This window comes from Nothoprocta perdicaria, unplaced genomic scaffold (genome assembly GCF_003342845.1).
Source record: "Nothoprocta perdicaria isolate Ctin4 unplaced genomic scaffold, notPer1 scaffold_111, whole genome shotgun sequence".
NCBI classification, from domain to species: Eukaryota; Metazoa; Chordata; class Aves; order Tinamiformes; family Tinamidae; genus Nothoprocta; species Nothoprocta perdicaria.
In genome coordinates this window covers 2,312,628-2,339,140 of record NW_020454217.1, presented here as the reverse complement: position 1 = coordinate 2,339,140, position 26,513 = coordinate 2,312,628, and the positions used below count along the sequence as shown (strand labels likewise).

Sequence of the window (26,513 nt, the reverse complement as noted above, 5' to 3'; positions counted from 1 at the left end):
CCTCAGTATGCTACATAAAAAACATGAAAACTCAAACTCAACTTTCAAGTAATAGGGAATTCAAATGGACAAAGCACACAGTCATATTACAACTACTGTCAATGAGAAATAGTTTTATTTAACAGATCTCATTTCTTCAAATTCTCCAGAAAAGTAGGGTTTGGTGTTTGTGTGTGTGTGTGTGTGTGTGTGCGCGCGCGCGCACTCACTCATATTGGGATATAAATCACTAGCCTGGAGACTAAAGCCAAAACTATATTTGATATGTTCTTCTATATAAAAATATCTGGAAATTCTACTAAATATTTCTACTCTTAGCAAGCCTTCAATCCAGATCACTTCTGGTAGTAAAATCAAATGTCCACAATAAATCAAGTTAGTAAAATGGGGTAATAAATATTATGTACATGACAACTTTTGCTTGAAGTCACTGTAGAGCCACATCCTGACATGGAGTTAAGGGAAATGCTACAGGAGGTTTCACTTCCAGTAAAGCTAGTATATAGTTCTTTGTGTGTCTCATTACTAATAATGCCGTAATAAAGGTAAAATTACTAATAATAGCATTAACTGCTATTAGCATTACTGCTAATAGGAGAAATATTTTATGCAAAACAGTAATATATACAAGACAAGGCTAATGCCACTGAAAAGCTCTTAATTCTCTTCATAGAATGAGATTTTTAATAACTAGAAGGGATGATCAGACCCTCAATTTAGCTCTCATTTGAAAGTCATAATGCTACACTTCCTCACTGGAGGTACTTGACACAAATACCGTACTAGCCAGGAGAATTCTGCTGTTAAAATATTTTCTCCCCATTCAAAGACCTACATTAACTATGTTGAAAGGGACACTTGACTCTTGATGGCTTTTGCAGTCAGTACTAAGAGATCCTACTCTTTACCGCTCAAGATTTGTCCCATTCATTTATGAAGATAGTCTTAAATCTCTGCAACGTGGTATAAGACATGTTGACCAGTGAAAACAGTGCTGTGACAGTTTTGAATTAGACCACATTACAGATTCAAGCCTTTCTGACAATATTGTCCATAGGATACTTAAGTGCAGGATCAGCACCTTCAGTGCCTCCTTCTTGACATTGGAGCTGTTAGACCTCACTAGAGGTAATAAAGTGCAAATGGACAATGTGAATAGGAGAGTGATTTTGTAAATATAGTTGTTAGACGTCTGTATTTCCTTGCATTTCAGCATTGCAATTTCTCCTCAGAATGATCCAAGATCAAGAGCAGTGCCAGCAAAAGACAGGGCAAGGGGGAACTCACTTTCTCCAGTCTGTCATAAGAGACTACAACTCAAATTCTCAAGGAAAAGGTTTTACAGTACTCAAAGTACTTTAAAAAGTGCTTCTGTTGGAGACTAACAAAGAATAAATTCATCCAAATTTCAACAGGTTATTCAATTTTTTTTTCTGCTCCTGAATGATTTCAAATTAGGGAATTGTTACAAGGTTAATTAAGGTTCATGAAAACTGGGAGCTGTGAAGGGTTGCCATCACAACCCTTTATTTCAGGTACTTGTAAAAAGTTGTTATGCTCCTTTATGGACCCAGACAGCTGAAAAGAGAGTAGCCTTCAACCAAACATAGTATTATCACCACTTTCAAACAAAGAAAGGAAAGTGCTTCTGAATAAAGATATTTCACACAAGACATTGTTTTGTGAAGAGCAGAAGGATGAAAGGAGTGGAAAGAAAAAAACACCAAGGAAGTTGCAGATATTGGAGTCCTATAGCCTGACTTCTGAAAAGAAGTAAAAAGAAAAATTGGGGGGCTGAGCTGTGACTAAAAGGTGTTAAGAGTGGAAAAAGAAATTAGCTGTAACCGGTCAGAGACAGGTCTTAGTATATTCTCAGCAGGAATCACAGAAACATTTTCCATGCCTTACTGGAACAACTTTTAAGTTCCACAATTCAGATAGAATACAGATCCAAAGGAGTAACTTGATTTTTCCTTTCTGTCTCTGGCCCTTTTTTTCCACCCCTACAGCTATCACTTGAATTAGAAATATACAAGTAATAATTTCCAATATTGCATATTCCATTAAAAAATAAGGAAAAAAACAGCAACAAAAAAGTAGTGCCTTAATCCTGCAAATATTGTTCTTGAAACAAGTTCTTGAAAAGCAAGTTCTTGAAAAGCAAGTCAGGCCCTAGCACAGCCTTCAGGAATATCAGGTGGAGACTCTCAACTACCATCTCTGGTCAAACCTGGAGCAAAACAATCAGTGCTTCTTTTTCCCAAGTTACAGACCAAATATTAAAAACAAGGCATTTCTTGCAGCATTTCTTTTTAAGAAGCTAGTTAAATTTTGCCTGAGATTGAGCATGTTGAATATATTGAACATATTTTGAGATTTAATACTCTCTGTACATTTTAAAGGCATATAATTAATATACAGTATAACTGACTCAAGTCATAACTAAATCCTTATGTACTTTCACTTCTGGTTTGCCATGTCCAAATACCAAAATATTCTTAGAAAAAAAGAATATTTTGCTAGCACATCTCGCTGAAATAAGCTAGCAGCAGGCTCACATGTGCACCTCTGACATTCACACATTGCACAGGACTCTGCTGCCAACAAGCCTCGTGCACATGTTGTATCAGGAGAAGCTGGCAGTATTGAGTGGGATGACAGTTAAGTCCCTGCAACCCTCTGACCTCTCTAGGAACGTGTAAATCAGTTATAGCCAAGCTACTGAAAGCACAAGGTCCCTGGCTGGTTTGCATCTGTGTGTACAGATTGGCATCCCATTCCTCTTGAGCCCAGAGGGGCAGCATGATGACATGCGAGTTTCCTGAATATAAATTCCCATCTTGCTCTCATATAAGGGGCTCAGGGCTCATTTCAAGCTTAGGATTCATGTTTATTTCACATATTTCCAAAAAAAATGTAGCTAGGGGCTGCAAATAACTTTGCAGTAATTATTGAACACAAAGAATAATTGAAATAAATACAAGGTGGCACAAAGGGAATGAAATGCATCCATCACAAATGCTGTGAAATTACAGTTGCAATTACAAAGTGTACAAGATCCTAATTTTAGTACTGATGTCATGGGAATGAGTCCATGAAATCCTAAGTACACCATATTAAATCACATGATTAAGATGCTAATTATTAATGTTTTAATTTTGTCTTCCCTCCCATACTGTTTGAGTTACATAAGAAAGATTGACAGAACTGCATTTCTGAAAATGTTTTAACTATTCTTGAAAGACTTTCATACAAAATAAAAAGTTTCAAAGAAAAAACAATTCAACAGTAGAATTTAGTGTTAACTAAGATGTTAGCGTATTTTATTTTATTGAGCATGACATGCATAAGCAGCAACTTAACAGCATATTAAATACATAGCAGGGAGCCCAGTACCCCAGAAGACTATTCTCAGTCTTAATACTTTGCTTTGTGGCTTCAGAAATATGCTCATGTACTGGAAGAATTAATCATGCAGGTCTGGAGCTACATTTTTGAGTTCGGTTTTATAGAGAAAAACTGAAAGCTTTAGAAAAAAATAATCAAATAGAAAATTAACCTGAAATGTCACAGAGGTATCACATGGCCCTAGGATTACTATCCCAATTAAAAAAAAATATTAAAAATAAACTTCTATATTTTCACACTTAGTTTCGTCAGTCTCTGCAAGAAACACAAATCATTAAAGCTGCATAAATAAGTGTCAAGTAACCACGTTAGTTGTCTGACTCACCTTCTGAAACCACCAGTTAGAGTAACTAAAGCATCAGGTAGAAATGTATGCACAGCTTTCTTGACAACCAGGCCTACTGCATCTGCTTCTGCCTCAGATACACAGCTAACAAGGTCTTCATAGTACAGAAGTCCTAAGCAAAGGTAAAACAGCAACCAAAGTGAAATTATGAAAATCTACATTGCAATAGCTAAGCCAGGTGTGAAATAAGGAGCCAATAAGAAGTCAAATCACTCCATATGCAGAAGATCAAAGTGCCCCTTTATGACTTATACCTCACTTATTTTGCCCAATAGAGCAGAAACTTCCACCATAGAGCAGATCCTACCAACCTCCCCCAGAAAATACCTGCAGGACTGCCTATTGTCCCAGATCCTACCAACCTCCCTCAGAAAACACCTGCAGGACTGCCGATTGTCCCAATCCCAGGCCTAGTTTTCCCTTTCAGATTGAAGCAAACACCATCTTTTTATCTTACTATAAACCTCTCTCTTTTCTAATTCATATGAGCCAATTGGAGGAATGACTTAGAACTACTATGGGTCCCACCAAGATCCAAATCTTCAGCAAAGTTGATTCAAATTGACCCAAACGTCAGGGGTTTCCCTCTGGGGAAGCACACGTGGTAGCTTCATTTATTTAAATGGGTTCTTTATTTAAAGAAGCAACACAGAAAAGTGAAGGAACATTATTCATTTGATGATGTTTAAAACTCATTGCCAAAGACAATGAATTAAGATATGCCAAGATTATGGTGTTATTCTGTACGTGTCCATAAATTACTTCTAAAACTTGATTCATCTCTAGAGGAGGGCTGTCTTGTACACGACAAGTCTCCTCTGAAAAATAGTCCTAGCTTTGGAGTTTCCACAACCTGTGTAATAATGTCCTGTTAATAGCTTTGTGTATAGAAGCAGATTTGGGGCATCTATATCAGTATTAAAAAACACATATTTGTATTTTTGGAATGACATTTTAAAGATTTCCAATATCCCAACTATTATTTTTCAACATAATATTCCAAAGATATCTTAACAATAAAAATAGATGAATAAACCTTTGTCTCTACAACGATTCTGTTTTCAAGATCTCAGAGCACAGGGATGCTGAACTTTTAATGAGACTTTTATAGGGATCTTACCTACTTTCTGCATTTTTGATAGTTTCAGGGTCTTCTCAGCTGTTACCTCTTCCAAAGTCCGTAATCCCATCCTGTACCATTTCTCAGATGTCTTCACTCCCACTCCAAAAACAGAAGTAAATTGCTAAGTTCAGGGAAAGAATATAGACTTCAGTTTTTCTAAAAGAGTTACCAATAAGTAGTTAACAAGCCAGCAAGTTGTTAACAAACAAGTTTAACAATGAAACTGTTAGGAAGAATTCACTCTTTACTGGAAAAAAAGCATAATACAGACACAGCTTCCTCTCTGTACACTGGCCCCCTGCAGATAATAGTCTTCATACATGGCCAGTTCTCACTAAAGTGACATCTAAAAAATAGTACAACAGCATCCGCAGTATCTTTGTATGATTTGGCCAAATCAACAAACATCGGAAATAATTGGTCCTTATTTTTAGCAAACGAAGTGATTAAGAGACACAAATAATGCAGGTAGATTACCTCCAACTGACAAAGATGAAGAAACATCTCAGTACAATTATATAATTTGACTGACATCATGATTTTGTATTCTATATATGACCTGCCACTCGCTTGATATTGGTGCCATTGCACTCCCAAGAGACATGATCAGTGGCAACACAGAGCTCTTCATATTCTACATGAAGAGCAATGGGTCTTAATCACACATCACTATAGGTAAGAACATAAAGGCATTGAATTCTGTAGTCCCAATTTGTACTGCATCTTATAAAACATAAGTGTTTGGAAGACATCAAATACTGTTTTCCAAAAGGGGATGCTATTTCAAGACAGCAATGATTTTCATTGCTGCCTTATCATAAGTGAACTCTTACCATCTTTATGTGAGCCAATCTAAAATCCTCTCAGTCTCATCTCAAACACAGCTCACTATTTAGCCCGCTAGAAAAGATAGCATCCCAAAATAATCATTCTCTGAAGTTTTTCTACAGTTATATTTCAATTCTTACCAGTCAGTTTACATATTAATTTATTCCCTCAAAAAGAATATCATAGATGTAAGTATTATTTATTAGATCAATATCACAGATAAATAATGATATGAAAGCAGGGGAGAAATCCTTCAGGCTCGTCCAAAAGCACATTCTGTCTTTACTTTGTCGATACTGAAGCTCTCAACAGCTTCATTGTGCTATTACTGAATTCAATGAATAGTTATGTACAAGTAACTGTCCTTTTTCCTCAAATCTACAACCTTTAAACTGCAAACCTGTTTTATCTGGTGTTTTTCTAACGAAATTAATTCCTTGAGAATAATTATGATAAAGAAAATGGAAGGATGAAAATCTTGAATAATTTTAACTGGGAATTGCCTAACATTTTACACCTAACTCCTAAAATTACCTACTCTTTGAGGCATTTGGATTTGTGAAAGAACATGGTATTTCTAATCCTTTAGATTGCTATCTTTTAATGTTTGCTAGCACTACATTTTCAAAAGAATCTATTTCTTGGTTCATGACTATTCCAGCAAACTTCATTGTGTAACTGTGTAATGTGTGCAAACACCTAAAGAAAGTAGAACCTATGCCATTACCTGAATTTCTAGGGAAAAAAAATAGTGCTAATGTTCCCATACTAAGATCCATTATTACTCAGCAGATTTAGAGTGACCAGTTCCAAGATGCTGCCAAGAGTGTTCTGAGGAAGAGATAGTCATTTTTTTTGCTTGGGTATTCAAGAATTGCTGGGTTTCAGCTGGCTAAAGTTCTTCCTCTGCAGCACCTAGACCCATATTTAAGAAAACTGACCAATCCATTTTCATACTCTACATCTAAAATACAAACTATATGGTCCTAGTTTTTCTTATTTTGCTTCACATAGAAGAGAGCTAAAATAGCTCTGAGTCATCAGAAAAGAACTACTGCTATAATGCAATCAGTAAAAATATATTGGGTAAAACTTGCATCAAGATGCAATATTCTACTTTAGTTATCAGAGAAAAAAGACTGTTTAGTTTGAGCTTAACAGGCTGTATGCAAGTATCACACTAATTAAAATAACTGATTTCAGAGTTATTTCTTTCTCTGCCACTGTCTTTCCCTCTTTCGAGGGTAGGGTTTTCATATAGGGATTTGCCTTATAAAATTGAAAGTTATGCCTTATATCTATTAAATGCACAATTACATGCAGCATTAAATAGCAGCAGCAGCACATGCTTAAGGTAAGAAAGATTTACCTTGAATGATTTGTATCGTTCATCGTTTAACACATCTTTAACTCTAGAACTCTCTCCTTCTTCAATGATCTCCTAAACAAAGAAAAACATTTCTTTTTAAATTAAAAACTACAGAAAGTAATAAAATAGTTACATCAATCTGCACGAAGATGGAAAGCCTCCTTGCATGTTGCATCAGGATCAAATTCAGTAGCACTTATCCCACACAGAACTCTCATTTACTCAAGGATGAACAAAAACTGGGATCATAGACTATATTTTGAAGTATTTATTTCTCATAAATTGACAACTCGAAAATAACTCAAGTATCAATGAGTTGCTCTGAAAACTGTTTCATTATTTTAGTTTACCTCTCAAAAAAATAGGACCTCTGTAAGAGTAGGGTTTTTTTTTTATTATTATTAAATTATGCTCCCTTTAGTCTTTTTGATGAGGAGGAAAAAACCTCCATCCTATCATCTGAGGCACTGTAATTGAATTTGTAGTCCCCAGGTAGCATGTGCACAATTTTTTTTTTTTTTTTTTTAAACTGGTGGAACAAGACAGAAGAGGAGCAGAACTGATTCACAGCACTCCATAATCACCTCTCCATGCAGCTAAGATGCTCCTACCAGCTGCCTATTAGAATATCAGTAACTAAGATGCAGGGTCTTGAGAAGGCCAAGAACTAAAGAAAAGAGCCGGGGATATTCAAAGCTCTAATAAGAACGTAAAGTGTATCCATCACCTAGATAAAAGGGCCTATAAGTCACAGCAAGGTAGGATTTAACATTAAAGTACTAAAATATTTATCTGTTTTGCAAAAACAGTATTTGCATTCAACTGAGAAATATGGTCAAGGGCAGAGTGACACAAATAAAACTAACAGTTAACCTGTCACATACAAATTACCTTACTAAAGCAATACGTGCAGATCACCCCACACTGCTTATATCTATTCATCTATAAGTTGCATCTATTCATAACAGGCCTTTCTATGAGAGCTATTTATTTGGTACAGATTTAAGAAAAGTATAGAGACTTAAGTTTTACAGAAGGTACCTCAATGATGTCTCTGACTTGGTCTCCCATGCAGGGCAAGCCCTGTATGTCTTTCATTCTGACCACTGGAAATGGAAGAAATTTCAGCACAGAAGCCGCTCGCAGAAATTCCAAGGAAAATATTTCATTTTCTTTGAATTCATAATTTTCAGCCATTATTTCAAAAGCATCCTGTTAGGAGAAAGCTTTATTCAGTGAATTAAAACCTTAAAGCTCAGCATTTACTAAGTCTGAAAAGCTAAGCGCTTTCTTTCAAATTCTTACTATACAGGCAGTCTTTCAAGAGCAGATAACAGAAGTCAGCCTTGATCTCAGCCAGGTATCCTGTTTGCAGGACAGGCAACCAAAATGCACTTTTGCTGCATTTATCAGCTGTTGCTTATCCTGTCTGTTTTCCAGCTTGTTCTTCTTTTTGCCTTGACCCACAAGCCATTAGAAACACCAAAGAAGCAGCATCTACCTGCCTGCAGTGACCCTTCCTCAAGCTCTAATCCCTGTGGCTGTTCAGAAAGTCTTTTAGGAAAAGGAAAAAACACCTTATACATTTGGTATATTCTTCCTACTCATATTATCATATCCCTCCTTCCTTTGGACTTGGCTACCCTTACTTTACCCTGTGCACAGGATTAGAGATACTGTTCTGCCCATTCATTAGATTGAAGTGGGAATAATGCAGATATCAAAGACCTAGAAAGTGATTTACCAGAACAGTGACCTCAATTCATGGTAGGAAAGAATAAGATTAAATAGCTTTTTCCTGTACTTAGTATTAATAGGATGAGTCTTTGCATTTAAGGGTGAAATTTGCTATCATTTACAATTAAATGTACAATTAAACAGTTAAACTTTAAAAAGCTAGCTAGCTTTAACTTTTATCATTATATTAACACATTTTGTATTTAAAAAGTCAAATCGAAAACAGACCTCACATCCTAAATGATATATGTTTGATATTTCCAAATGAACTGGACTCAGTTCCAATTCCAGAACTGACATGACTGCAAATCCAGTGAAATCAGTCTTTTCTTAGACCACTGAATTGAGAACAGTATCTGCCACCCTGCATTGGTGAAATAGTCCGATTTACTTACACACACACACACACACACTCCCTTCACTTGAGGATCAACTCTTTAAACTATTAAAATGCAGAAAAACTTAACTTTAACATGCCTTTCACATTGGATATAGACCATTTACATATTATATTTCATTCATTCTGGTCAGTTCTAGAAAAATAGATTACCTGGTATGTTGGGTTGAGATAAACGCTATAGTCTCATTAAAGCAAAACAAAGAAAATGTTGTCTCTAGTGACCCCAGAATTGACAAAACTTCCACGTTAGCAAAACAACACAAGCTGAAGTAGTTTGACATATTTGCTTTACAAGGAATAGGCACCTTATGTGACCAAACCACTTCAAATTTTTGAAGGGCCAATTTGAAGAGTTTGACATCTTTCTCTTCACACCTCTATACATTGCTAAGAGAATATCAAAGCAGATGTTCTGCTCTGTGCTGTGATTTAGGGAGTTTCACTTGCTGTTCTCGCATTTTTTCTGCACTTAGAGTTAACAGCTAGTTTACTTGCAACACCTTGTTTATACCATTTACCAGCATATCCATCTGATATTTGCTTTTCAGCTATTAATAAGGAATATGATGCAATCCAGACAAACTACTAAAATTATGCTTCCCTTTCTTCCTTTTCTAGATAAAGATTGGGATCCCAAGCAACTAATATATCTCCAAATGACAGCTCACACATTCAAGTCTGTTCAGATGAATCAGTTATGTTACAAACCTCCTAGAAATCAACAAAATTTTGTATTTTGAATAAAGTAACAATCACTAGGATTTTCAAACAGACAGTCATTATGTCATGAAGTAACCTCTCTAGCAAAAATGCATGGTTAATCAAGGGTAAGTTTCTTGTAACACCAATTGATTTGGGCTAACCACAGAGAACTTGGTTTGTACTATATTCCCAACATCACCTTACTCCTTCCTTTCTCTTAAGAAGAGTCACCTGTAGTCTATCTCACTAGAAAAATGCTACACTTAGCTGTATATTTATCAGCTTATGCCAAATTTTTAAGTGTTGCACCACTCTGTTGCAAGAGATCTTTCATTAAATGCTCTAAAAACAGACAGCTGCTTAGGAAGATGCTTAATATGAAAAATTATACCACTATTTACATTCTACTAACCCACAGGCATAAAAATTGAAAGGGACTGGGGAGAGGGAATGCTCTTTTGAGAGAAAACAAAAATTCTAAAAATAGTCTAAAAAGCCTTAGCCTCTATACTCCTGTCTTTAAAGCTCTTGCAGTGGCTAATTGCTGAATTTATTATCTTTTAATTTAAAACACATGTCTTATTTGCCTGACAGATGTCCTTACACAATACCTGATTACATACCTTTCACTTAAAGTTCAGTGCACATTGTAACATCCTTTTAGAAAGAAAACTAATGTCCAAGAGGGAAACTGCAAATAGAGCAACAGGGATTCATCCCAGATTCCTTTTGGAAGGAGGAATCCAGCATGTACAGCATGTAAAGCCAATGGGCAAAAGCATTTTGCAGCTGAGTTAATGTAGGCCAGATACTTCCTCTACTATTTGTATTTAATCTAGTTGAAAATTTTGCTGAGAGCTGCTTAAATCTCTGCTCCAAGTTGAGCACTGCTCTGTTTCCGTGTTGCCCTGGCAGAAGGTCTGGGACCAGGACAGCTCTCGTTGCTGGATGGATGCAGTGCCCAAGGAACACGGGGTGGATAAACTGCAGAGCTGGATCTGCCAAGTTCTTCCTCTTCACCCTCATTATTAGCTTCAAAGATTCTTTATTATTTTATAGCAAGATGCCACTTATTGTTTCAAGGGAAGTTTGGAATTCCCCTTACAAAATTAGAATCATCCTTTGCTTTTTATTTCATCTGTTATATGAGTATTCATCTGCATGGATTATAAAGGACGTTTGATAAGAATTTTCTCACTCATCCCTAGTTAATACCAGCAAAATTAATCAGAGGCTGCAAACAAAAGTGTGCAAGTGCTGCCTCATCATTAAAATAACCTGTACAGTCATATAGAAAATGGTTCTTGCAAGTACCTACTCAATAGTAGGTAGTAATAACATATACCAGCAAAATAATCATTTTGATATGAAAGCTGAAAAATTTAAGACTGCTTCTCAAACCAATAGGAGGCCTCTCACATTGGTATTTAAAAAGATGTAGTCCAGACAGCAGAACTGGCTCTCATGACAAACGTAAGTGCACAGACAAGTGCCAGTGCTATTGCAGAAAGGTATTAGTGTCTCCTGCTAGCAGGTGGACAGTCATCAGAAAAGCTCCCTCACCACCGTTTTTGAAGACAACAATCATATGCAGCATCTTACTCAGAGGTTGTTGACAGTCAATGAGAAAATAATATCAAAGCATTTTTATCATTTTAGTTTGCATTATTCAGTGTTTTCCTGCCTCTGCAGAGCTCATTAAGCTACTTTAAATAAACAATTAAACTAGTATTGAATATGCATTATTCCCAGTAGAAAACAGTGCCTGCAAATGCTGCAATTAATTACAGATCTGTCTCTTTACATAAAACTGCCTTTGACATTCTTTTTGATAAAGCCTTTCTGCTTTAAGAAAAGCAAGAAACTAATCTCCAAATGGACTCGCCATCTATTCAATATTACAGTCCATATTGGACAATATTCCAGAGGGGAAGAGCTCCACTATTAACTCAGAAAAAGCCTACAGTGTATTAGATCTTTGGTGAAATCTATTCATGGTGATATAAGAAAAGCTGCCGACTTCCCTTTTATTCTAAATCTTGGTATTTCTTAAACTTCTTACCATTATCTTTAGCATTTAGAACAATACTCAGATTGCCTGTTTAAGAGATAATAATTTAACACGGGACTAAATTTCTAGTGTTTCCATCCTCCACATACAGGAGATTTTCATGATCTCCAGAGTACTCTCCAAACGATGCTCCGACTAAATACAAAAGATAACTGGGCTGCATTTCAGTTCCTCACCTTTTGAAGTGTTTTGACCGCAGATTTTCTGACTGTGCCCAAAACTGTGGCACACACTTTGGCAAGACCCGGACTATGGAATGGGCTTCCATATCCCATCATTTTAGATGGGATTTTATTGAACTGTATTAAAAACAGAATTGGATGGAATGCCTGACAGAAGTTTCAAAGCTCAATTAGTATTTGGTAGTGAAGTCTTATGAAGTTAAATATCAAAGCAAGACCACTAAAGTAAGATTTTTTCCATGCATAGAAATGAACACTAGAAATATTAAAAGACTTTAGCTGCTAAAAACCACAATACTGAAATTAGCTGATGATCTTGTTCTTTGTGTTAATACATACTGAAAAGGAGTCTTGGGGGAAAAAAATGCTTATGTCAATCTTTGCCTGCTAAAGAACTAACCCCATGATTTGCAACATTAATACCAGAGTACAATACTGCTCACACTCAGAAGAGCAAAAAAAAAAAAGTTAACACTTCCAACCGGGGATTCAACATGAATCTGATTCAAGGATATGATTTCAGCAAGATTGTCAGCAAACTTCCACTGCTACTTGCAAATTACTCTTTAATAAGTTTAGTTTAAATCTTTGCAAGGACAGATATAGCAAGCACTGTTATTAAGAAAATATTTTAAACATTCTTTTCCACAAAGTATGGTGCACAATAAAAGGAAAATCTGCACAGATAGGACACTCATCTTGTTTCCATGCCCATATCCAGTGTTTTTTCAGGTTTGTTGTTGTTTTGTTTTTGTTTTTTCCTGCTATGACCTTGGAGAGTTGTTTCAATTCTCTGTCATTGTGTCCCCTGCTAGCTTTCCTATACTAACAGTTAGGGGTTTGAGCTCTCCAGGGCATGAATTGTCTTTTCTGATGTGTTTGTACATCATCTCTTATTAAGAAAAAACAATCTTGAGGCCCCATTTTGGGCCCTCAAATACTACTGCAACTCAATAAAACCATACCATATCATTACAAAGATTAAGTTAATCAGTCAAAAAGCTAAATATTGAGGGATGCTAAACAAGAAAAGGGGAAAAAACAAAAGAGAAAGAAATCAAGCCACATGATACTTGGTTGAAGGACTGTGAAGGACTATTACACTAAGAATGGCAATTTGAGTAAAATTGTTTTTCCTCTCAATCTTTTTTTCCCATTTGAAGTTTATTTGGTAAGATGTACATCTAAATGGGACTTAGTTCTTATATTGCTGCTGCCAGCGTTCAGTGTCCATTCAAAACTAAAGGGAATTCAGAGATTCAGAATGACCAATTCATTCAGATAGAACAGGCTTCATTTGTTTCTCACTTTCCCCAGAGTAAATCCTAAATCCTAAGTAATTTCACAAGTCAATGAGACATCATGCATATATACAGCTCAATATACCTTTATATTTACATACGCACACACATGCAAATGCACGCAGATAAAAATATATTTAGTTCAAGATAACTAAGCATATTGATTCAATTTGTAGTATTTACTGAAGAGGTTGCAGGTAAAAAAGATCCATTTTGGTTCATTCCAAAGTACTTTTCTGATCTGAAACGCCCACTCATTGTCCAGCTCTAAAAACATTATCATGTCACGTGAAGTCATATAGAGAAGCAGAGGAGCCGAGAGAATAATGGCAATAGTTTGATATGCACAGTCTCAAGACTGTCTGTTAACTCCAATTGCTTTCCATACTAAAAATTGTTGCAGATTATTCTCTTGCAGAAGAGAATCGCATTTTTGAAGAGTTTCTGTATTTTTCTGCATAATATGAAAGAGATGTTAATTGTGAGAGAAGATTTAGTAACGTTGCCCCTGACTGGATTAAAATGGACCATTTAAAATGGTAAAGAGATATTACATGTATTAGTATGCTCAAAGAAAACAGCCCAGATATGATGGAGATGCAAGATTGTAAGTTACTGGTGCATATGTCCTATACTAGGCACACCCTATACATAGGGTACACATGTCCTCTACTCTACCTGTATTTCAAGGCACATCCTGTTAATAGTCTTAAAAAGAGATGACTCATTTTCTCATCAGACCAATCTCCCAGTTCATTCTGGATAGAAAAACACTTCACGTTGCAATTTTGATGTTCAGTCTGGAGAGTTTTACTCAAATAAGCTCTATCAGTAACATTCAGTATTCACTACCTAGAACACATATTCAGCTAATGGTTTTCTCCTTATAGAGCCTTCAAAATCACTATAAAATTAAAAACAAGGAACTCTGGACATCTGATCTTAAAATAATATTAACTCTAAAAATTAATATTTTAAATATAATAAAATTGGAATTATAAGAAGTGCTTGAACAACTCATATAATGGCTAAATATTTCTCTAGGTACAAAAAAAAAGAACAGAAAAGGCAAAAAATTTTCATACTTAGAGAATGGAAGGAACATCAGCCATCTTTCCCAGGCTCAACATTCACATTCTCATTACCAGGAGTTACTCTGCCAAGACAGGGTAAAAATCAGTAGCATTAAGAATAAGCCTCAGAATCAAAGGAGCGTTTGCCACTGACTTAATTAGTTTCTTTTGTAGGAATTAAACTGTTCTCAAACAAGAAATGTCTTTCTGAATTTTACTGCAGTCTGGTATTAATATTCTGATCCAGCAATGCCTCTCAGGCAAAGCAGAAAGACTCCATTTATTTTACCACATGAAAACAACCCAAAGCAGCCCTCAAGTGTCTATTTTTGATGGGAGAGGGGGAGGATGGCTAGCTATTTCCAAATGAGTCAGAGAATAATATTATAATAGCATATTCTATCATAACATTAATGTTAAGACAAACAAAGAAAGCGTGTTAAAGCACAACCTCTGGTGGAATGATCTGGTCTTTTGCTTTGCATATTTACTCATGTGAACAGTTGCCATTAATCTGTAGGACTGCCTGTACCATGTCCCAAAGAGTGCAGAAAGCCCCACAGATCTGAAGGCGTTCTATTTCTCTTATGTAAGCTGCCACACATTGCCACTATTAGTTTCCTTAGCACATGACTGGACATGCCAAGTTAATTCTCCAAATAAACAGGTCCTGCTACTACACAACAGCTCACAAAAAAGATATTTTAAGAATTTGCATCACATTGAACATAGGCATGTAAACTGCTTTTCAACCAGTTAGTTTCTTCCATGACGTAAAACTGATTTGCTCCACGTAAATCATTTTGTGAATCCTCCCCTATAAAGGGAGCATGAGAGCTGAGCTAAGAAATTGCATCTTGAACATACTACACCTCTCCACATTGTCCTCATGACCTCTCATGAAATCTCTTTGCCCTTTAGCTGTAATAAATAGTCTTCCAGCTGTAAAATATACACAGAACAGTTCAAGATGAAAACCAATGACTAATTATATTTATACTATCTTCAGATAATCAAGTCTCCATAGCATCTCTCTAGGAGGCAGGAAATTCAAAGCCTCATTATATTCACATCTCTACCCTATTAGTAACTCTTGTCATGCTATTATGGACAGACTAGATGTCAGATGTAACTGCTACTCCCTCTCAAATACAATTTCTATTATTCAAGGGAGAAATTTGACACAAGTTAAGGCATCTAGATCCATTAGCAAAAATCAAAGATCCCTAAAAGTTCATCCAAGAACACAAAAGTAAATAAAACCTCCGTGACCGTAACAAGCAAATACTCTGTATTTTCAAGCTAATTGAAGAAAGCTTAAAATCTGTAAGAAAAAGAAACACCTCAGTCTCATAGAATGAAGTTGTTATAACAAAATACTACCTCCAGCCCATTATTCAAGATGGTTTAGACCTAGTTTTGGGATGTACAGCATTGAGCTAGGGAAAAAAATATCTATCATTTAACAGTTGGCTGCCCACAGCACACACAACCAAATCCTACCAACGCTTCATTTCCTTTGCTAAATGTCTGCACTGAAAAATCTGTTGGAACACTTCTACTCACAAACATGAATTATAGGTTTAATACAAAACCCACAAAACAACAGCAAAACTGAAAATCAAGCCCCTGTGGCACTTGGCAGACTGACTGGCAGTCCTCCAGAAAATGAGTTAACACTTGCAGTCCATAAACACCTAAGCCTTCAACTGTCATTGCACATTTTGGATAGGAAGAAAAAGAACAGCCCTGAGGAGCTACGTTATAAGTTTCAAGATATAGATGCTGGATAGACTCATAAGCATCATCAATTTGTCCTGTATCACCTCCAGAAATAAAATACAACACGATCCCAGAGGAGTTTCTCTCAAGGCAGAGGGATGAAAAATGGCCCCCTTTGTCACCACTAAACCTAATTTCTGCACAGCCTTAGAAATGTTTGATATATGGGATAACTGAACATAGCCCTAGTACTTCAGTCACTGAAGTATATTCCTTCCAACATTTTCAGTTAATTTATCAAGTACAAGTTGTAGTTTGACATTAAAGCGGCTTCAATGAAAATCCTAGAAATAATTTAGAGATTGCCTCTCTGAAAAGCAGGTATAACTGAGAACCCACTCAATAAATAATATGTTGCTGCTAACATGGTTTCACAGTAAAGTTTGAATAGAATATTGACTAAATGAAGCAATTCAACAACTTGAAGATGAACTGTATATTCCCCCAGAATATAGTATTATGTAGTTCAGTATTCAAAAACAAAAATAAAATGAAAATTTACAAATGAAGAGATAAATTAATAAGTTGAAATTATTTTTAATGCATCATTAAAATCAGCAAATTCTCATTTTGGATCTTTCTGTGCTCATTATTAATAATTAAAAATGACAACAGCATGCCTTCTAAGAGCTGTTGTATTTTTTCCATTACACTTGTGTTTCTCTTCACTTTTCCCTTTTTACTTTCAAAATCCCATATTCCTTCATTTTCAGCACTGAAGTTGATACTTATTGAAACCTCTTCACAAAGGCGAGTATTTTCCAGAAACTTTTGGTCATACTGCTTTGTACTGTTTTTGCGTCAGACATTTTCCCTTTACAGAAACCTATATTTGTTGTTTGTGAAACATGAAAAACAATGATCATTTTCAATGGACTAAATGAAAACACAATATGTAGCTTTGCTTCTCTAGCAGGAAGTGGGACACTGGAGTAATTTGGAAAACCACCATTTTTAGAGTGATGCAATCATTCAAGAGGGAAAGGAGCTCAGGAGACAAAACTTCATGCTCAAAGTGAGTTCAAAAGAGGATTTCATCCCATCACATTTTGGAAACCTTTAAGGATGGAGACTGCACGACCTCTCTGGACAATCTATTTCCAAGCTAAATTTTCCTTGCAATTTTTTTCTCCCCCTTTGAAGCATTCCCTGTTTCAGTTCATGACGTCTAGTCCTCGTTCCCTGATCCTACACCTCAGCAAAGAGCCCAGCTCCATCTGCCCAGTCACTCTTCTGTTTAGTCCTGATAAAGCCTTCTCCTTTTCATACTGAAAAAGGCCAGTTTCTGAGGTACCCCTCCAATAGTTCAACCTCATCCCCTCATCAGTCCATCTCCAGCCCTGTAGACACCATCCAATATGAGCAGTAACATATTGCACAATTCCTATACAAGTATAAGCCTTGGCTACGAAGAACAAAATTGGCAATTAAATTCAATTCTCTCTAACTACCTAACAAAGGGAAATTTTCTGAACAGTCACTTTCATCTCCTTGAGTATCATAACACCACTAGGCATTCATTATGATTAATGATTAATTCAGAGCATTACTACAAGGCAAGACCCACTGTGTTTGGCTTTTAACTGGGTATTTTCAGACCAAAGTACTTGAAAGTTTGCCAGGTTTAGCTTTAATTCTGAATTTCCAGACTTCTGACTCTTCCTGAACTTTTTAATATTTACATTAAATTTTTTTTCTTCAAAATACAGGTGTCTATTGTTACTCTGAATAGCATTTTCTTTTTATACAGATTTCACAATAAGAATTTGTAAGATTTGTCATTACTTACAGATGCATACACACAGCCCAAAATTAAAAGCTAATAAAATTAAGTAATAATAAAATAAATCAAAACTTTCAGGAAGATGTAGAGCTGCTTCATATTATAGTTGAAAATGTAGGAATGTATCTAGGCCAGACCAGTTCAGACTAAGTTACATTAGAGCATCTGTGTCAAATATTTCCTATTGACCAGTTGTTGCCAACTGCGCAAAGCCAGCCAAGAGAGGACATAAGGCACAAGACCTTAAGTAGAATTTAGACCAGATGACTTTGTCTTTTCATGTTCACTCAAGTCTAATGTTAAGAGCTTTAAATAGGACATACAGCAATACCTATTTAATTGGACAGTTTAAGGGGAGGGTGGTACATCATGTTCAAGTGATTACCTTGATCACACAATCTGTCTTTATAATTGAGACAACGTGGGGAAAAAAAAAGCTTGCAGTCTCATTTGAAGGATTTGAGCACCTGGAGAAAAGACTAGAGAGCACAACAACCAGTGTCTTCAGGCAAAAAATACCAACCTTTGTTATTACTACTTTCATCTTGTCAAATAAAATTATAATGAAAGGCCAAAAGATATTTTCAGAACATAATTCTATCATTTGTTTTCCAAAACACTCATGTGCTTGCAAGCTATTAGCATATTTCAAGATAAGCTTTCAGCAGCAATACATAAAAGATGTAATTAAGTTTACATTGTTTTATTTTAAATACAGCAGATTTGTTTCAGTTGTGCTGAATGTTTAACTTGTCAATTTGCTGAAGGTACCATTGATAGCATTGACCCAAGTACTTTATTATTTGTTCTAACTCATGAATCGAACACATATTACCGTGAATTTCTTGTTAAAGTTATTTAAAGTTGTCTTCCTTTGACATGAATATTGAGACACTCTGCTTGCAGTAAATGATGGCACTTCTGGTTCACATGTATTCACAGCTGGACACTCATCTTGTTCCTAAGACAAAAAAGAGGGGAGGAATAAAGGTAAAGTGGTGTTGCTTCTATCAACCAGTTTAAAATACTAAAAGTATATTTCTAATGCCCAACATATCTTCCTTTAATTGTAATAAGATTATTAATGTCTTTATTATCTACCTAAGAAAAAAATCAAAAGATTTCCTGTTAGTGCCTATTCCCTATTAGGGCTGACAAACTTGGCGACTACCAGGAGTATTTGTTTTGCAAATAAAGTTCTTGCATGAAGATTTCAACTGTGTTATTATAAAACAGGAAATCTTTACCTGGTGAATATTGCTTTTGCTGTTATCGTGGAAAGGCTAAGTACCTAACCTTAAGTAACCTAACCAAGTGCCTAACCTTAAAACAAGAGCATCCTAAACATCTACAAACTATCCTGCTCTTTTCTTCTCATTGTTCCATTCTCCTACAAGGTGGGATATTAATTCATATCCCAAAAATGGCAAAAAGGTGTCCCCAGGCTGTGTATCCTCAATAGGTCAGTGCCCTGATCAGTGATGTACCAGGAACAGAGTAGCTAGCACCAGCTTTGCTGCTGCTTTATACATCTAACCTTTTAATTCCTTTGCTTTTACTGAAAGTGCCCAAGTGTGAAATACCCTGTTTCCAGTATTCTTATTTATCATTTTGCCTGAAAATATTTGGCAGATCTGCCAAAAACATATTACATGCCATTATCCAAAAGCCACAGGGAATGGTTAAAAATCACACATACACACTAAGAAAATTTTCAGTCCAACAACAGAAAAATGGTCTCTTTCTTAAAGATATATAGATAGCAGCTATGCTAGACAAACCTATGCATGTTTGTGACATGACATGTACACATGTAAGATATAAATTGCTTTTGTATTTGATTCAAAGTAGTTACATAATAATATTCACAAAAAAAGGGCATTTGCTTACACAGCTGAAAGAGCAGAGAATTATATGGCAGTTTGCATAGTATATGCTGAAACGAAGGAAGTTATTTCACGCATAAGTCCACTCTTGGGAATAACTAAAATGAGTTTCAGTCAAGAGCAACAGCTCTACTCATCCACTCTTACACGCATTCATGAATTATACTTTAAAATTGATTTTAAATCACATAAACTATGATTGATTATAGCTAATACACTGCTTGAAATGACAGTGCCAGCTGAGAGGACTGTGAACAAACATAATATTACTGAAGAGCACACACAGTGAGCCATTAGCTACATTAGAACAGAGATCTGATATATATGGGGGAAAAAAGCCCCATGCATAGTCCTAACCTGGCATCTAATGAGGGTGAAATTAATGCAGAAACTCAGCACACTTAGAAGGGTGATAGACTGGCACATAAAAATCCCATTGTGCCTCAGCAAAATTATTTGAGCATTTTTCCCCTCAATCAGCATCCACCTGGTTACATTCTTAATTAGCCTGACTTGGTTGTACAAATAACAGAACAAAATTGGACTAGAAATCAATAGCAAGTGTCTTGCGACTCTAATTGCTTCAATCTGATTTGTAGGGAATATTATGGTGCCTGCATGAGAGCTACAGAAATTATCTTTTCCTGTCATCAGCAAAACAGAAGAGCAGAATTTCTATCGCTTTTTGGTGGAAAGAGCAGATGGGAGTATGCAATATTTGCACAGATTATGGGACAAAACGTGCTGTCCAGTGGAAATTAGCGCAGTACAAGGAATCCTGCAAAACTCACAACCTCAGGATAATTTATAGTATTGGGAGAAAACAGCTACAAACATGGGCAAAACGTAAGCATTTAAATCCCTCTTTTGCAGACATCTCCATTACATTCAGATCAAATTACGGCAGACTACACAGAGTTTGGCACTGTAAATTTTTAGAAGTACAGGCTCCTTGCTTGCTTCTGATAAAACTATACCTTAATTCTGACAAGTTGCTACAGAAAACATGCAAAATGGCTGTATTTGGTATTGTATGAACGGTGCTGTATGAAGGTGAGAAAGCTCTGGTCTCCAAAGCATTCTGTTTAATACTTTCCACATCGGGCCATGATTTTATTTGAATGTGCAAAGCAGTATAATAGCATAGGGAAATGAAAAAGCCTGAGAGTCACAGCAGTGAATGAGGAGCATAGGTAGCTGCTAGGGACTGTGTCAGGCCACATCATTTAACAGCCAGCAGCTCTGCTAAGCCCAGACAGCACCAATCATCATAATGCCTGCTGATAGCCAGCATTTTATGAACAGAGGAAGGCTAGTTTATAAGTTTCATTTTATTTTCTGGGGAACTCTAACTGTCTATGTGACAGATTTCCTCCATTAGTTAAAGCCTCCCTCTTTCATGAGGCAATCGAGAGAGAAGCTGAGGAAAATGTTAAATACAAGCTGCCTATCACATGCCACTGCCAGGGCTCCAAGGAGGAGGATTTGCACATTTATGCAATGCCAGCATCCCAAAAAACCACAGGCTGGCAGAAAAGGGATGCTCCCCTGCTCAGAAGTGGCACTGGGACAAAGTTTCCCTTTAAAGTTGCAGTTTGGCTACCTTGCTTGGGTAGAATTAAATCATGGTTAAGTAGAAAAGTCAACTATCATTGAAGGAATCTCTGCAAGTTCAGACAAGCTCAGGCCTGCTCACCCAACCTTTTATAGTACATAAATCATTCCAACATCAGAGTCTCTTGCAGAGCAGTCTGCACTTTAATGATAATTTTAATTAGTGTATTACCTAATGGTCTGTAACTGGCTTATTCCCCTTGTTTTGCACTATCAAGGACATTTCTTATCCACAACAAGTGCCCTGAAGAAAGCTTATGCTTCCAGACTAGTGAGAGACCTGGAAGGAGAAACTTTGGCACCACTGAAATTGGGCATTTTCTCAAAGACCACTGTAGATGGGATTTTATATAAATATTCACATACTGACATCCATTCTTTTTACTCCCAGAACTCTTATGATACAGCCCGTTCAGTTCAAGATTAGTTAATTCACTTTCATTTCACATGGCTCATATAACAGAACAAATTTGTCTTTAGCCAAACACCAGTTCTCCTACCTTATTTACAAGTTTGGCTCAATATTTAAAAGGAAAACTACCACTTACTCCATTCCTTCCTCATTTATCAAGCCAAAAAAGTCCCAAGGATACATCAGTAATAATTTTAAATTTGCTAATTTTCTAGAATCCTTTTATTTCTTTGTTTGCATTACAAAAAGGTTTAGTACTTGCAGAGTACTATACAATAGTGGTCATAACCAAGTTTTAAAGCTAATAGTACTGCTGTTGCTGGCTTGCACGCTGTGCTTTACAATTATTAGCACGAAGCCTCTATGCCTCAATAAATATAGAAACTCTTGCTTACAGAGCCAGCCTTGAAGTATAGTAATGATCCTGTGACAGTGCTGCTAGCTATTTTTTTTTTTCAGAAATTTCTGCTCTAGTATTAATCCAAAAAGACCTACTTAGTACATATAAAAGAAACCTAAGGCAGCTCAATTTTCAGTAGCCTTCTCACAGATAAAATGCAAGCTTCAGCACAGTTAGAGATATTTTGGGGAGAAATGAAGGTATTTCTTGCTTTGAAAAGAAAAAAAATCAATCCATGAAAAGATACTTTCTGAGCCATCTGAAGCTACAGGCTTTTCAGCACTGAGTATATTAAATGGAAGCTGCACAATGGGTAATTTTGTTCACTTTTTAAACCTGGTGAAAAGTAGCATAGTAGGTTTTATAGATTTGCTGACCTTGTTTGTGATTTTGTTGTTAAGAAATTTTAAAACAAGATTTATTTTTACAACCTATTTGTGTTTAAGATCATATAATAGTAAAAACCTTGTGACTACTCTTATTTCTCTTTAGCTTTTACTTTTTAGCATATTTTCCTTTCAGCAGGTTCACTGGAAACATTGCAAAAATACTGCAGAAATATTTCCCTGGGAGCACTGCAAATATAAACACCCATTCTGTCACAGCATTATGCTGAGTCTGGGAGCGACAGCTCCATCTGGTGTATTCATTGCTTTTTAAATTGTTATTAAACAGCAATTTTTGTGTGTAAAATCTGGAAAAATAGTGTCTGGCAAGGAAAGATGACTGAAAAATGAATCACAAGCAATAGCTTTCATTGCAGAATCATTCTTCATATCCTAAAAATCCAGATAACAAAGAGGAGAACTTTAATATTACTGTTTAGTTCAGACATGCTCTACCTACCAGGGAGATGCACAGGGCTGTGATCATGGGTTTCTCAGATGCCACTTGGCAGCAGTGGCATCGTTCACACAGTCCCCACGGCTCCAGGCTCCCAAGCCCAGGAGGAGCCCTGCACTTCACTATAAAGCGATCAGACTCAAAAGTCTTCTGACATACAAATCAATGTCTTCACCAGCCAGCTGTTTGCTGCTATTCAGCAAAGATTTTAGCATTTTTGTATTGCTTTGAAGAACAAATGTGCCTCCAAGAATTCACTTAAATGCATCCCTTCAGGATGTTTAAACATTTGTGGAAATATCACAACTCCACAACAAAATCAAATGCTTCACTGAGTGATCTTTTCTCTTTAATGGCAGTAATCTTGCATGAAGAACAAATATTATCCTGTTTCTAACCTGCAAGACCATGATAACTTATAGACCATAACGCTATCTGCCAATATAAGAAAAGGTTCAGAAGGCATCCTTCTTAATTTCTTGGAATTGCATAAATTACTAAAATAAGCTTTAGAAAGTATAAATTCAAAACTTATTCACAACCTATTTATATATATTTTTATACATTTGGGGCTAGGAGGGTAAAATCACTGACATTCCTTTTTCATGACTTTACATGACTTACCAGGAGTCGATATTTCATTTCTGCCTCAACTGGCCTCCCAGCTTCCATGCAGGCTGTGAACCAGGAAATATCCAGGAGCTCAAACCGGGAGCTCTCCTGCACTGCCTGCCCCCTCAGCCAGTCCAATACCTCCGAGTAGGAATTGTTCTCTGCTACAACATGGGTGACAGAGTCACTGTCAAGAAACACACAAAAATAAGGTTTTTTTTCCCCTTTTATTTACAGTATTGGCCAATGCTCAAGTCTTATGGACTACACACTCCTCCTAGAGTCCTCTTCGCTGTAAGTCACTAGCGCTAGAAAACCTGGTTTAGCTGACTCAAAATTAATAGGTTAGTGTTAAAGAGATTATACGGTAGTTGAAAAAATTGCATTGCTGAAAAAGGTTTACTATGCTAAAGTCAGCTTGATATATTAGAATAACATGGGAAAGAATCATCCAAGACTTCATTTTTAAAGAATGACTGGTTTGCATCTTTATCCAGTAAAGAGGAGACAAGGACAACATTTACATTCCAGGAAACTACGTATATATTTAGCACAGCCTGTAAATTTCCTGACCTATTAATATTCTTTAAGAAGTTTAGAAAATTACCACCACAGTAGGAATTTTTAAATGTGAACTTCCTAGCATGTCTCCACACTGTCAGTGCTGTAGAGTCACTCACAGGGCCGATAGCTGACTGAAGAGGAAGCTAAAGACCCTGTTCAAATAAAGAGCAGATCAAGCCACCCTCCAAACAGATTTGCTAAGGGCCTGTGTTTCAAGGTTAATGAACTTTGGGATCTAAGCAAAAGCAACCTCCAGTTGATGGTACTCTAACATCAACAACATTTATAAAGGCTCTTACTCATGTGAAGTTTCTAGAACCAAATAAAGCACAAAGTTGTTCTCACACACCTACCTGATTCTCCTTTACCTCTTATCTTCTGCATTTCCCTCTTTACCTAACCACTAATTTTCATGAACTCTGTAGAACCTCAATATCCCCAAAATCTAGGAGCAAATTAACTGAGAACCACCATGATATTCCTAAACTTACTGTGGAAAAATGCACATACATCCAATATGATTATTTTACCCTGTTTTCATAGAATTCAGGGCACCTCTGGTGCAGATGAGTAGCTAATATGGGCTTCCAGAAGAGCTGTGCTAACTGTTGGATAAGATTGATTGCATGCAACCTTTCAAAGAAAGCTATGTAATAGGAGATCAGCAAAACCCCTGACCTCACATTTACAGTCAGTGACTTTACTGAATGGCCTAATCACAAAAAACACTGTAGGGTTATCCCCTAGAAAACTGTTACAACATGGTCCTCAGGAACCTTCAATTTACTGTATTCTGGAAAGCTGAAAAAAACGCTTCTATGTCCTATATTTTAGAAATAAGAAAAATGTTGCATTATAACAATCTTTTTTATATTGTTCAACCTGTAGAGAGACCATTAGAAAAAATGGTCATTTTATTATGACCTAAAAGATGACAAATCTAGGTTAGGTCAATCTCCATTAAATATTGTTTTTATTATTGTTTAACTCCTCTTGGCTCTACTTTAATTAAACTGTCACATCTCCACTTGGGTAAAAAACAGTTAGACACACAGAACTTCTGCTTCCTGTGGTTTATTTTACTTTATATAAATTATTCATATTTAATGTATGCCACAGATCTGGGAACTCTGCCATCACTATGCTCGCAGCAGCAGTTTAGTTGCTGTGCACCGGTTTCCTCTGGTACCTGTACAGCTGTGTTTTTTTTTCTTGGCACAAAACATGAATCTAACGTTTCCTTGAGCATTCTCAAAACAAAAAAATTAATAGTTAAATACTTTTGTTTTATCCAGTAGCAGTTAGGATTAAACACACACCTGTCTGTTCTGCATTATAGAAATTCAGCCCTATAAGAAGGCTGAAATAGTAGCAATAAACACCACTGCAGAAGCAGACCAGATATGCTCAGTCCTCAATGGATTATTAATGTAGGATTCAGCACAACACCATCCATTTTTCTTCAAATTCAATTAGTTTCATGTTAGACTAATGGCCTAGTTCTATACAACACCTACCTGAAACTTGTTATACAAATTATTTGCACACGTGAACTTCCTTCCTTGGCCTTTCAAAGTTTCTGTGATTAAAAAAAGTCTGGAGAGAATGAGCATTTAAAAAGATCCAGGATGCATACAGATACAGAAACACAAATCAATATTTGTGTTTCTTCCAACTTTTCAGGAAATTTACCAGATAGCATTGTAATAGCACAACTTCAGCTCGTGAAGAGCACTAATTGGGGAATGTCCTGCTATCAACCATGTTGGCATTACCCAAGCACCACCATAGGAATCTGCAGCTGGAGTACACCCTCATCCTGGAAGGCAGCTTCTAGGGTATTTCCTTCCTTGGCCTTTTCTGCAGGGCTTTTCTATACGAGTAAAGCATGACAGCAATTCTTTATTTATAAAGGTATCACATTAAAATTCAATTGTATAATTCAAAGGAAGACTATTAGTATGCCAGAAATGTTGTAGAGAAACACATCCCTGTCAGCTCATTGGATTTTTCATGTCTCTATATACATATATTTTTTTCTCTTCATTTCAAGAATTAGCCATTAAATTCAGATCAA

General features: G+C 36.2%; 1 protein-coding gene across 2 annotated transcripts in view; it reads right to left on the bottom strand.

Moving 5' to 3' along the window:
- Positions 1–26,513, bottom strand: part of DNTT (DNA nucleotidylexotransferase) — a 73,093-nt gene that overhangs the window by 45,893 nt on the left and 687 nt on the right. For both annotated transcript variants that reach the window (XM_026050997.1, XM_026051006.1), the window contains exons 2-7: positions 23,885–24,059; positions 18,941–19,066; positions 8,116–8,286; positions 7,075–7,146; positions 4,875–4,998; positions 3,734–3,866 (exon numbers count right to left, since the gene is read on the bottom strand). In XM_026050997.1, coding sequence (XP_025906782.1) covers positions 3,734–3,866; positions 4,875–4,998; positions 7,075–7,146; positions 8,116–8,286; positions 18,941–19,066; positions 23,885–24,059 — 801 coding nt within the window. The remainder of the gene's footprint in view (positions 1–3,733; positions 3,867–4,874; positions 4,999–7,074; positions 7,147–8,115; positions 8,287–18,940; positions 19,067–23,884; positions 24,060–26,513) is intronic.